This window comes from Coenobita brevimanus, chromosome 78 (genome assembly GCF_032717465.1).
Source record: "Coenobita brevimanus isolate Jiangsu-jjx chromosome 78, ASM3271746v2, whole genome shotgun sequence".
NCBI classification, from domain to species: Eukaryota; Metazoa; Arthropoda; class Malacostraca; order Decapoda; family Coenobitidae; genus Coenobita; species Coenobita brevimanus.
Genome location: NC_137031.1, coordinates 10,590,217 through 10,604,610, shown reverse-complemented (window position 1 = coordinate 10,604,610; position 14,394 = coordinate 10,590,217). Strand labels below are relative to the sequence as shown.

General features: G+C 44.6%; 1 protein-coding gene across 1 annotated transcript in view; it reads right to left on the bottom strand.

Moving 5' to 3' along the window:
* Nucleotides 1-14,394, bottom strand: part of agt (O-6-alkylguanine-DNA alkyltransferase) — an 89,108-nt gene that overhangs the window by 42,207 nt on the left and 32,507 nt on the right. Inside the window, exon 4 of the mRNA XM_080279294.1 lies at nucleotides 3,432-3,527. Coding sequence (XP_080135420.1) covers nucleotides 3,432-3,527 — 96 coding nt within the window. The remainder of the gene's footprint in view (nucleotides 1-3,431; nucleotides 3,528-14,394) is intronic.

The window sequence follows — 14,394 nt, the reverse complement described above, 5'->3', positions numbered from 1 at the left end:
TGGCAACAAACTGCACGTTCATAGGCACTCTAGGCCCGGAGAATGATTTGAGAGAATACAAGACCTTCTGATGCAGGAAATAGCCCAGAGAGATGGACATTTCCACAAAACCACATGATTTTTTTCCATACACTCAACCCTCGGCTATCACGCCCAATTGGTCTCGCTATGGCTGCGTTATAGCCGAAACCGTGATAGCCAAAATGAAGAACTTATAGTAATAATTTTAACTGGTGCCATGACCTCAATATTTACCCCTGAGATACCCTTTTTGTACCACATATTAACATATAATAGTCTAAAAAGGAGCTTGCAAATTAGAAACATACCAAGGTTTAAAAAAAAAAAAAAAAAAAAAAAAAAAAAAAAAAAAAACAGATTAATATCCCTTTTTATTTACCTTTTTGGGGATGTTGAGTGGCTTTGGTGGGTTAAAGGGGTTCCGAGGCTGGGGTGGAGTCTACTGACCACCCCTTTGACGTTCCATCTCATCAAGGAGTTTCTCAGCAAAACCCATCATCATCATCATTGGCTGAAAGTGCTCCAGAGTCCAGGTGGGCAAGTGCTGGTTGACAGTCCTGGTTTGAAGGTCCTGTTTGTGGGTCCACTTGTGCCTGTGTCCGACGGAGTAGGATGTTGGCGATTTGCTGTTGCTGCAGAGAGTTGGTGTGAGCATGGTACTGCTCTTCGTGTCTTGCCAGTGCCTGAGTAATTAGAGAACATCTTGCCTCACTGTTGATGGTGGAATCTTGTTCAAGGAGGTGTTGTAGCTGGCCACCCAAGTCGATGATCTTTTTGATATCGTTTATGCAGTCCCTTGGTACGCTGCACATCACCGTCACCTTCCTCCTCCTCACCCGCGCTGTCCTCATCTCATGTTATTTCCTCTTCCACGACATCAGCAGCAGAAACGGGGGCTGGTCATATCATGTCACGAATATCTTTGTCAGTTGTATCACCAAAACCAGCTCCAGGAATCCGCCATGCCTCCTCAGCAGCTGCCTCAACCTCTGCCTGAAACAACTGAGGTTCACCAGATGCAGACACGTGACGGTCCTCAGGTAAACCCTCCAAAAGATTCCGCCAAGCATGACGAATCGTTGCCTGGGTTACATCATCCCAACACTGAACCATCAGATTAACAGCCTGCTTGACACTGAACCACTTCCAATAGTTTATAACTTTCTGTTCAGCACTGGTGTCTCCTTGCAATTGATAATCTTCATCTTCATCCTCAATGCTGTTGATCAGTTGCTGGATTAACTCTGTGTCCTCAGTTGCTTCCCTCATCATTCTAAACTGACGTCTGGCGTATGCGGCCTTCACCACTGAAATAACTTCTTGGTCGAGGGGCTGGATCAGTGAGGTGGTATTGGGTGACAGGAATTCTGCTTTAACATTGGGGTGCGCAGTCCTCAGAAGGGGCGAGTGTCCAGGGGCATTATCCATCACCAGCAGAATGTTAAACCTGATGTTTTTTTTTTTTACAATGCTCTTCAACTTGTGGGATGAATGCTCCTTCAGCCAATCCTGGGACAGTTTGGCAGACATGTACCCCTTCTTTGAAGTCATCAATGTCACGCTAAGCTTCTTCATGTAATAACCCTTATAGACCCTAGGTCTTTTCGCTTTGTGCACAACCGTCGGCTTTAGGCGGCATGTCCCAGATGCGTTCATGGCCAGCACCAATGTGAATCGTTCCTTGAGTGTTTTCCTCCCGCGTATTTTCGCTGACTTGGTGGTGATGAACGTACTCCGTGGCATCGTTTTCCAACAAAAATTTGTCTCATCCTTATTATAAATTTGGTCTGGTGTATACTGGCCCTTGTCAATGATGTTCTTAATAGTTTCTGGGTATTCACGTGCAGCTGCCTTGTCGCCACTTGCTGCTTCGCCAGATATTTTCACACTTTTAATTTTGTGCTCCGCCATAAACTTGTCCACCCAACCTTTTGAAGCCATAAAAACTGGAGGTTGTTTCACATCTAACTTCTTAGTGAGGTCCACATAAATTTCCTTGGCAGTATTCATGATTTCCTGCATGTCCACAGCAATATTTCTCCTTGCCTGGCGATCCATATATCTCCCAAGCAATTGCTTGGTCTTGAGGAACAATTGATTTCTGCTATGCAGGGCCTGGGAAGCAGCCTGTGATGGTCCATGACTCTTATGATGTGATCTCGATTCTTAAAAATACCTCTCACAGTTGATTCACTGATGTTATATTTCTTCCCCACACTTCACTTGGTCTCACCATTGTCTATAAGTTTCACTATACCCAGTTTATCCGCATAGCTTAGGTTCTTCCTCTTCTTTACGTCCCTGCCAGGTGCCGCAGCATTACGTTGGGCAACGGTAGGGGGACAGGGAGGGGGTATGTTGGCCAAAAAAGGTAATTGTTCACGGTCTGAGGACACGCACTTGAATGGTTTGGCGGGCGGGAGACTCGGTCGGGCAGCAATAAGCGCTCAGCTGGCGCTGACGTCACGACCAATCACGGAATGAATCTTCTGTTGGCAGGGCGGAGCACCGGAGCCCGGCCTTTTTGAAATTTTCAAACATTTCTGGTGCGCGACAGCAGGCATTTAGTGCATGATAAAGGTATTTGGGTAGTTTTCTATATAGGCATGATAGCGAGATATGCTATATTGAAACCTGTGATAGCCAAGGATTGAGTGTACAAAATAGGGTTACTGCCACGTTACCTCATCACAATAATTGCAATAATAATAAAAATAAACCACTACTAGCCAGTTTCGTAAGATTTTATTACGATATTCAGTGTTTACCCTACACTTTGGTGAAACAGTAGTGATGAAAGGAAACTCATTATAAACTTTATAAAACTTCATGAGTGATTTTTATTTCCACTTACTTTTATCAAACTTGCTGATATAATATCACGAGTCATTTCATAGCATAGAAGCACAGTTTGCAACCACAAAAAATGTTCACTTCTCTGATTATCACAAAAATATCACTAAATCACTTGTGTTTTACCACAATAGAGGTACTTCACAATATAAAATAACATTTTCTGCCACTCCCATATGACTTCAGTGTGATTTAGGTGCATGTTACTTCATATTATTTACCTGAGAGAGAGAGAGAGAGAGAGAGAGAGAGAGAGAGAGCCAGCCAACCAGTTTAGACCAGCTCATCGAGGGTATGTGTACATGTATGAGTGCATGTATGTATATTATTATTTAGCGCTAGGGTAATTATCAGTGTCTGAAAGTTTAACCCCAAAAGTTGGAGTCACTCATCCACCAAATGAATTTTTCCCCAATAGTTATGTGTATCAATTAGTGCGATATCAAATAGTGCGAGCTCGCACATCCACCAAATAGGTGAATTAACTGGGACGAAGATGTAAATTTTAATTTCTGAGCCCATTACTAATTTCAATAAAGAGTACCTATAGTTCTTACCTGGGTTTTTCATCCTGTCTGCCAGAGCACCATACGTGATGACCTCCCCCGGTCCCACTGTATCTGCCAGCACCTGCCATACACGTTCTCTGAACCCTGTAATATCAACAACCATGATCACTATGTTTCCCTGGTCCTCAGTACTGCACAATCATTGTAAATCTCCCTGGCTCAATGTGCTGCATAATCACTGGATAGTGATCCCCTGGTTATCATGCACTTGGTTAGAGAGGTTTTTGTTATCAATGCTAAATAAAAATCTGCACTCCTGCTGTTATTGTGCATTTTTTGGCTTAAAAATCTTTATCATGCATCTGAGCTGGTTTCTGCTGACAATGATGGCAAAAAAATCTGTGGTTTCTGATGGCTGTGAGGGATTCAAAGATGAGGTCCAACTAGAGAGTTAATCCCAGGTGGTAGAGACCACTGACTCCACTCCCTAGCCTTAGAACCCCTAACCTTAAGCCCATCTCTGGTCTTCTATCTATCTATCTATTGCCAGACACCATAATCCCGTAAGGGGTGGCCATTCGACTCAGAGTTATTTGTTTTACAGGGAGGAGCACTAACCCTCCCCCAACCCACTTGTTGACACGTAGGGAGCACGTATGGTTTGGCTATATGGTTATCACCAAGGGTTGTAAATGGTTTCTTGGCTTACAGGAAACCAATTGGCTTGTCACTCAATGTAAAGCCACCTGTAACGGAAAGAAAAGCACTAAGAAGTGACAGGAAAGATGGGAGAAATAGGAAGAGAGGAGGGCATGCACAGAAAAAGAATGATAAAGGCTAAGGAAGAAGGAGGCAGCACTACATCAAGTGAGTGGATGATGGTCGCCACCACCTACCTCTGGTCTTCATATGGTATATAGTTCTTCATTATTGTGCCCTTTTCATAATTTTCTATTAACCAAGCCAATAAGCATTTCTTACAGTTACCATAACAGCATGTATGTATTTCTATCTATCTATTGCCAGACGCCTCAATCCCGTTTGGGGTGGCCACAAACAAATCACCTCCAAGTCGCCCTGTCCCCTGCCATTTCACTGCCCTGCTCCCAACTCACACCCCCCTCTCTCATATACCTCTCCACCCCATCCCTCCATCTCATCCTCGGCCTCCCCCTCCCTCTTCCCCCCTCCACCTCACTCACATACACTCTCTTCGTCAGTCTTTCACCCTCCATCCTCTCCACACGGCCAAACCACCTCAGTGTGTTCCTCATAACGCTTCCTATCACATCCACATCAACACCACAACGCTCCTTTATATCCTCATTTGTCAGCCTGTCTCTCCATGTGACTCCACAGGCTCCTCCTAAATAACTCATTTCCACTGCTCTCACTCTTGACTTGTGTCCTTCCAACAATGTCCAAGCTTCACTTCCATACATTAGAGTTGGTATCACAATACTGTCATGTATGTATTTAGTGGGTCTAAATTGTTGTAAAAGGAAACTGCTGTAAAAGAGAAACTTTGGGTTTACAAGATGGATGCCCAGTAACAACTAGGATAAAACCCATAGGTTATTTGCTTTCATTATGGCATAATTTCCTTATCACGCAGTAGGCATGGTACCAATTGTGTGTGATAACCAAGGGATCATTGTACAGGTATACCTTCCTGACCGCACTGAAAATGTTGGCACCTGCCACACATACGCCCGAACTTTGTAACATTAACACCATGGACTGGTCAGCTCATTCACCTTGCAACTGGAAGAACCAGTCTTTGATCCTCTGGCCAGTCAGACTCTAGGATAAACTTTATTTCCACATTGTTTCTGTTATCCCAGCAATGAAACTGGAGAACCAAATGTGAGCCAACTACTGATGGTCATATGGTGTGTTCATAAAGTACCCAACTTTAGGCTCTAAAAAAATAAATAGCTAACCTATTGAGCTGGGACACTAATCCCCCTCATAGTAAGTCCCTTCTGGCTTCACACACGCAGCCCAGTGTTCTTTCCAATGCCTGGAACATTTTTCTAAGTCAGTTTCCAGTACCTCCTGAAGGTGCTTCACCACATTCGTCATGATCTCTTCTCTGATCTCAAATTAGGAACTCTTCAGTGGCGTTTTGAGCTTGGGGAATAACCAAAAGTCACACAGAGCCACGTCTGGTGAGTAGGGAGCCTGCCGGACGTGCAGGATGTTGTGCTTGGCCAAAAATTCCTGAATCAGCTGAGAAGAATGGACAGGGGCATTGTCATGGTGCAGCTTCCAACTTGCTGCTTTCCAAAGGTCTGGTCTTTTCCACTGAACTGCATCACCAAGATGACGGATAACGTCAAGGTAGTAATGCCTGTTTACAGTCTGGCCTTCTGGTGTGCATTCACTGGGCAGAACACCATGGAAAAAAAAAAAAAAAAAAAAAAAAAAAAAAAAAAAAAATTACGAGTGCATTTCACCTTGCTGCAGACCTGTCGTGTTTTTTCTGGCCACAGCAACCCTGCATGCTTCCAAAGGAATGGCTGTGCTTTGGTTTCTGGGCCCTAAACATACATCAAAGTCTCATCTGCAGTGATAACAGTCTTCAGAAAGTCTAATCGCAATATAGATTCTCCAACATATCTTGAGCAATATTCAAACGAGATCATGACGAATGCAACAAAGCACCTGCACGAGATACTGAAAACCGACTTTGAAAAATGTTTCAGGCAGTGGAAAGAACGCTGGGCTATGTGTGTCGAGTCAGAAGGCACCTACTTTGAGAAGAATTAATGTCCTAGCCCAACAGGTTAGTCAGTTACTTTTTAGAGCCTAAGGTCAGATATTTCCCGAAGAGACCTCGTATTCTAGTGGAACACTGGAACCTGGTGCAGCTGACTGTCTTAATGATCCTCATGTAGTTGACAAGTATTAATCTAAGTTACATCTTCCACAACTGACTGTATGATCAACAACTGTATACCTTACCATTAAACATCAGTATCACACTTGATACTATCCGTCTACAGTAAGACCTCACTATAACGGACTAATTGGGGCCCAAGCCACTCCGAAAAATGTAAAATTCCGATAAAAGCAACATCCGGACTTCCCCTTGCTAACTCGGACTTTTTCCAATATATCAGACATTAGTCCGGACAGCATGAATGGTTTTTAAACTGTTTTGACTATCACTGCGGTACCGTACTGTGTTATAACTTCACTACATTAATCAAATAGTATAATATATATAATAATACAGTACTGTACACTGACAAACATGTCTTTTATTTGCCTTATTGTGGTGAAAATACCTGAAGTGGTCAGGGAGTCTGGACTGCTTCCGGCTTGATCAGACTTTTTCCAATATACAGGAATTTAGTCCGGTAGCTCCTCGATTCTGATAAAAGTGAATTCCGGTCTATTGAAGTCCGTTATATTGAGATTTTACGGTTTTTACAGCTAGATTCCTTAATTCTGGAGAGGGTTACCATGAACAATGTTCTCCACATCACTCTTCCCTCTACAGTAACTTCAGACTGTGCTCCCTCTATCTCACACCACTCATTCATTTACTGCACCTCTCCATCCTATCCCTGCAACTCATAACTCATCCTTGGGCTCACCTTCCCCTCTCCCTCCACCTCATTCACATACATTTTACCACATAAATCTCATTCTTCATTCATTCTATTAGGCTAAACCATCTCAGGGTACTCTCCTAGTAGATATAAGGGAATGGGATAATTTCATACATTTTCCCAAAGTACAGCAAACGCCCAATTAGCTGGCATATGACATTATCCAGCATAGCAATGGCTGAATTAAAAGGGTATGAGGCAATAAGCAAAAAACCTTAAAACATTAATTGGCATGAAGGACCCTTTCTTCTGCTAAAAGTACATTATTATCCTGCAAGAAACAGCTGTTGTCATCAAACATCCAGCCATTATCACAAAAAAAAAAAAAAAAAAAAATAAGTACACAAAAAGAATGGGGTTTTACTGTACTGAAATATGAAAGTGATGGTGTGTTGAGGGAGGGAGGGTTGACGGTTGGTGGACCTCGCAGCTCACAGCGTGTTGGTGGTGGACAAGGAAGGGAGATGCAATGGCAAGGAGAAGAAGAGTTTTGACTGGCTAAGGCAGGGGAGGGAGAATTCTAATGCAGAGGATTCATTGGCTAGCAGTAGGTAGGTGGATGTTCTCTCACTCTCCACTGTATTCCTCTGTCGCTATGATGCTGATATACAAACGAGCCTACATTGCATTAAAAGTCTCTTCCAAAACATTATTATTATTAAATGGCAGCAGAGTGTTTTGTTATCATCGTCGTTCAGGTTTATCTCTAGTAATTTAAAAGGCACTTACTTATCATTAAATATATCATTGTTTTAATTTGAATCTGTATTTTCCGGTATCTAACAAATTAATGAGAGCCTTGGTTGGAATACAAAGTCAATTTGGAGCACGTTCAAACACAAAGGAAATCGACCAATCACAGCCCGAGTGCATCGCACAGTGTTACCAAATCCACCTGTCCTTGGCTGGCAAAATCAGTGCGTCAGACTCCATGAAACCGAGTATAGTTCCATCTAACTAGTGACAATATCCCTTTTGCCTCTTAGCTCTTCTAAAATGCCACAAAAAATAATTTGTTGCATGACACAGTATAATTTTAGCAAGGTTTAGACTCAATAATGCCCATACATAACACCCAAAACAAGATGTTTTCAATTATGATAACCATCATGGCCACCATCCTGCTTCATCTCCTCCAGTTCCTTCTGACTCTTGGCAATATCTCATTATTTTTTCTCAAATTCCACTATAAATAATTTATTGCATAACAAAGTACAATTTAAGCAAGTCTTGGACACAATAAAACTCATAAGGAATAAAAAATTCTTCTTACGTAACCATTCCAGCTCATTTGGCTCACCCTATTCTAACCCACACTTTGCCGGGTGTTTATCATCATTCAGCACCTGGTGAAGGATCCTTCAGAGAAAATCCTTCAAAATCATCAAAATCATTACCCAATATCTTCAGGGTCATCATCAAGGAACAGTGAATCATCTTCCTGATTGTCTTCACTGACAGGAACTGAATTATAAATGGGAATTGGAGGTGTTGCTTCTACCTTGCGTGCTGTGTGGTGTACTTAATTTTAAGTATTTTTCAAATATATACTGTACTATACACTTTATCTATCTATCTATCTATCTATTGCCAGATGCCATAACCCCGTAAGGGGTAGCCATTTGACTCTGAGTTATTTGTTTTACAGGGAGGGGCACTAACCCTCCACCAACACACTTGTTGACATGTACGGAGCACGTATGGTTTGGTTATATGGTTATCACCAAGGGTTGTAAATGGTTTCTTGGCTTACAGGAAACCATTTGGCCTGTCACTTAATGTAAAGCCACCTGTAAAGGGGAGAAAAAAGCAATAACAAGTGACAGGAAAGATGGGAGAAATAGGAAGAGAGGAGGGCAGGCACAGAAAAAGAATGATAATGGCTAAGGAAGAAGTAGGCAGCACTACATCAAGTGAGTGTAAGTATGGAAAATACCGTACAATATGAAACATTCTGGGTACTTACAACAAGTCCCAGGTCATCTCAATGAATAACCCGCCTCCTCTCAGACTCTGACAGTAAAAAGGAGTACCTGAAGCACCTGCAGTACACTGTACATGAAGTCTTGCACTGAACTTAGTCATTTGCACTCAGAATTCCATTCTTTTAACACTGTGCACTCTAGTCTTACTTGCACTCCACTGCACCTTAATGAAATAAGTGTTGCACTCTGCACTGAAGTCTTTGCACTCATAAATCCATTTGCTTAACATTATACACTCTAGTCTAATTTGCACTCCATTGAACGTCAATCAAATCAGTGTTGCACTCTGCATATTAGTCTTTCCACTCACAATTCTAATTTCTTAACACTATGCGCTGTTTTCATCACTGTACAACACCGTAAATTCCCGTCTGGTTCAGTGGAGAATTCTTGCCGTTTAATCACTGTCAGAGTCTGAGAGCAGCTGATGCAGATGGCCTAGGGGTGTGTCGCTGGGTTGTGGCGATGGACTACCCACTGCAGACGACTCTGAAGACAGGCGCAAACTCACGTCCAGTGGAGACTCCACCGTGCCTGATGTGCTGGGCTGTGGCTCGGAGGATGAGGGCCTGTCTTGGGGAGGCAATGGAATGGAGCCAGGGCTCGGCACAGAGGGGGTAACGGGTCTGAAAAAGCTGTCAACGGTTGATTGACGCAAGGAATGACGATTTTGGCGATTAATGATGTGCTGCCTGAAAGCGCGCACTTCCTCCACAAGTCCCCAGGGCCCCATCTCCCTGTTGCAGTCCGGGTGTTCCAGGTAGTCGAGAACTAACTCTACGTGTTCCCGGAGCGCGCTCAGCTTGAGGATGGCTGGAGTTGTGTCAAGCTCAGAGAAGTCCGCATCGTCATCGCCATCCTGGTCGGAATCTTCAAGCTGGGTACTGACACCTGCAACTGAAGATGCAATCTCAATATCAGACATGGTCTGATACCCAGGATCGCCCTCATCGTCATCCAACCACTCGCGCACTTCGTCCATATCAACATCGTCCCCATGCGCATGTAGACATGCATGGAAGTCATCCAGGTCAAAACCTAGGAAATCGTGCTCCACATCCGTTCCAAGAAGCAGATGAGACCAACCATTTTTCTAGACTCTTGACAGGGACTTCCTTCCATGCACTGGCCCAGTTGTAGATGGCAGACTTGATGTTGTAGCGGCGAAGGTTTTCCAAAGTCCGCTGGCCTCGCGTGTCCCGTCCCTCCCTGCGCTCGTCCTCATCCTCGAGAACAACCATCACCTCGTCCAGGAACTTCCATCGGTACAGCCTCTTCGTTACCATGATCACTCCTTGGTCCATTGGTTGGATGAGAGCAGTCGCAATAGGTGGCAGAAACATGCACCTAATGCGCCCATTCTCAGCCACCAAGTCCTTGTCGCACGGGTGGGCAGGTGCATTGTCGAGGAGAAGGAGGGCCTTTACCTGGTCGCGAGGGATTCTCAGTTTCTCCGTCTGGTAATGGATGATTCCTTGACAAAATGGCGGTGGAACCAGTCTTTGAAGACACGGGCAGTGAATCACGCCTTCAAAGAATGGTACCATACGACAGGAAGGACATCCATCACCCCACAAAGGCACCGAGGCTGCTTTGCACGGCCAACAATAACGGGCTTAAGCCGGTGCATGCCGTTAGCATTGGCACAACACAAAGCAGATATCCATTGCTTGGAGAGCTTGCGGCCAGGTACACGCTTCTCCGTCTCCTCGGCTAGAGTGTTCGTTGGCAAAGAGTGATAGAATAAACCAGTTTCGTCAGCACTGTAGACTTGACCGACAGTGAGGCCCTCCCTGTCGATCAATCGCTTCCCCTTGTGCCGAAACTCCTCCACTCCATCCCCGTTGGCATCCAAGGCTTCGGCATGGGCCTTATGGTTGGTAAGGCCATGTTGTAACTTGAAAGCGAAGAGCCAACCCTCGGATGTCTTGAAGTCTGGGGCATCGTGAAGCCTTGTGAACTTCTCAGCAGCAGCCTTCAGCACTGTGCCATGCACCAGCACACCAGTAGCAGGTTGCTGTCGATACCAAATCAACGTGGAATGGTCAACTTCTGCATACCGGGGAGTAAACATCATCTTCCTCTCCACGTTGCGTTTGCTCTTCGATGAGAAGTCAGCCATGTACTGCATGAGTTTGTCGCGGGATCTCTTGATATCAAACAAAGTAGATCGGGCCAGGTTGAATTCACAGAGGATGCGTGAGGCTGACCATCCTGCGTCCACCTTGTCCAATATCTCCTTCTTCTTCTCCAGAGTCAAAACCACTCTCTTCCTCTTCTCAGGTGGTGGGGCCATCATCACACACACTAACAAGAGGAAGGAGAGTAGCAGGAGAGCCTGCAGCAGGTAGGGCACCACCACAAAAACGAGCACGTGGACGGCCATGATCACGAGCGTGCACTCACAACAAGAGACGGGCGGTAAGTGGGGAGGATGCAGGGGCGCTCTAGCAGACGGTGATGGAACTACGCACCAAAACACAGCTGGTTCGCGCCGCGCGTGCTGAGTTCAAGTTATGGGGGGGAAAAAAAGTCAGATTTTTTTTCGAATTTTTTGCAATTTTTGGCCCATTTTGGGAATATTTGATCCCGGGACCAAAATATCCGGTAAGTGGGGATGTCCGGAAAGTGAGCATAGGGAGAGTACGGGGATTACTGTGTTGGTATTAGCGGGGGTATTTTACGACATGTCGGCGGGTCAACTGATAGAACAGGAAAGTCTGCTTTTTATGAAATTCAAAACCTTCAACTGTCCCCTGCCCCAGCTGGGATTCGAACCTGGGTCCATCAGGATTGCACGCCGCCTCTCTACCGATTCAGCTACCACCTCCCCCAATTCAACAAATGTTGAGTTTTGATCTATCTATTGCCAGATGCCTCAATCCCGTTTGGGGTGGCCACAAACAAATCGCCTCCACGTCGTCCTGTCCCCTGCCATTTCACTGCCCTGCTCCTAACTCACTCCCCCCTCTCTCATATACCTCTCCACCCCATCCCTCCATCTCATCCTCAGCCTCCCCCTCCCTCTTCCCCCCTCCACCTCACTCACATACACTCTCTTCGTCAGTCTTTCACCCTCCATCCTCTCCACATGGCCAAACCACCTCAGTGTGTTCCTCATAACACTTCCTATCACAACCACATCCACACCACAATGCTCCTTTATATCCTCATTCGTCAGCCTGTCTCTCCATGTGACTCCACAGGCTCCTCTTAAATAACTCATTTCCACTGCTCTCACTCTTGACTTGTGTCCTTCCAACAATGTCCAAGCTTCACTTCCATACGTTAGGGTTGGTATCACAATACTATCATGTAGTAACTTTTTCACTTCCATGCTCACTTCCCTGTTTCTTATCACTGCTTTCAGAGAACCAGCAACCTTTCTTCCCTGCTGTACCCTTTCAAGCACTCACCCTCCAAACCTCCATCCTTACTCATCACACTACCCAAGTACTTAAACGTACTCACATTTTCCAATTCCTCACCATCCAACCACGCTGTACAGTCACTGACTTCACCTCTCTCAAAGACCATCACTTTACTCTTCCCTACATTCACCTTTAGATTCTGTTTCTTGCACACTCTCCCAAACTCATCCACCAAGCCTTGCAGCTCCCCTTCGTCTTCACTCAAGAACACAGTCTCATCTGCAAACAACAGTACAGGAAGTTTCCAAACACTATCCTCTCTCACCTGGGCCACTCCAACATCCACTACCCTACCTTGTACCTCTTTTATTACCCCATCTGTGAACAGATTGAACAACCATGGAGACATGACACATCCTTGTTTCAACCCAACCTCCAAAGAGAAAAATTCACTTAGTTCACCATCCACACGCACTGCAGCCTTAGCACCATCATACATACTCTTCACAGCATTCAACAACTTTCCATCTACTCCATATATTCTTAATACTTACCACAATCCTTGTCTATCCACCCTGTCATGTGCTTTCTCCAAATCCATGAAAGCCGCATCCAACTTCTTTCCCTTCTCTAGAAACTTTTCCACTAAAGATCTAAGAATGAATATCTGATCTACACAACCTCTTCCCTTCCTAAAGCCTCCCTGTTCTCCAACTAATTCCGCTGTTCTTTCTCTAACTCTGTCAATAGGTATCCTACCATACACTATATACCTATTATACTAAGAAGACAAATGCCCCTATGATTGCCACACACTTCTTTTTCCCCTTTTCCTATGTACATGGGAATAATTATACCTGACTTCCAATCCTCCGGGACTCTACCTTCCTCCAAGGCCCATCTGCACATCTTCCACATCCATTCTACTACTATCTCTCCCCCATGCTTCAGAATTTCACCACAAAACTCCATCAATTCCTGGGGCTTTCCCCAATTTAACCTTCTTTATTGCTACCACAACTTCTATCCTACTGATTTCTTCCTGTCTTCTCACCTCCCTCCTTTTCTCAGCCAGTCCCCAGCCACTTATACTCGCATTACTTCCGTCCTCTATGTTCAACGATTCCTTAAAGTGTTTTCTCCATCTGCTCACTTTTTCTCCCTTCTCCACTAGTAATCTACCATTTTTATCTTTCACTCCCCTGCTAACCTCACTTCCACCCTGTCTTACTCTCTTCACCTCTTTCCAGAACATCTTCTTACAGTCCCTCCACTTTACACTCAAATTCCTTCCAAATTCCTCATCCACTCTCTTCTTACTCTCTCTTACTAATCTCTTCACTTCTCTCTTTCTTTCTACATACAACTCTCTCTTCCCCTTCTCAACCTCTTCCACGCCCCTACCTCTCATCCATTCATTGTATGCTTTCATCTTTTGTGCCACAGCCTGTCTCACCTCTTCAGTCCACCACGCTCTTCCTTGCACCCCCCTCCGTCTTCTCTTCCTCCCACACACCACGTCACATGCTGCACATATTTCTTCTGTAAATATCCTGCACACACCTTCCATGTCCCCCATCTGCTCCAATTCATATTTGCCCAATCGTTCCTCCACTTCTCACTTATACTCTGCCTTTTTCTCATCCTCTTGTAACCTTTCCACTCTCCTTGCAACTGCTCCTTCCTCTTGTCTTTCCCTTCTTCTATTCCTCCATCTTACTTGTATCCTAATTCTGGCCACCACCAAGTAGTGGTCAGAAAGTCCACTCCCCCAACCTCTATAAGCTCTTGCATCCACTACACATCTTCGCATCCTTTCATCCACACACACATAATCAATCACTGCCTTCCTTGATGATATGGCCCCAGGCTCATCTTAATATTAACCCAATGGACTGCAGGTTAACCAATAAAGACTGATGTTTGATGGCCAACAGTTTCAGGTCCTGCTATTTAAAATCCTAATACTGACGATCGTAGACAGGCTGGCTACAAAACATAATTTATTTATTTATTTATTTTTTTTTTCATGCTC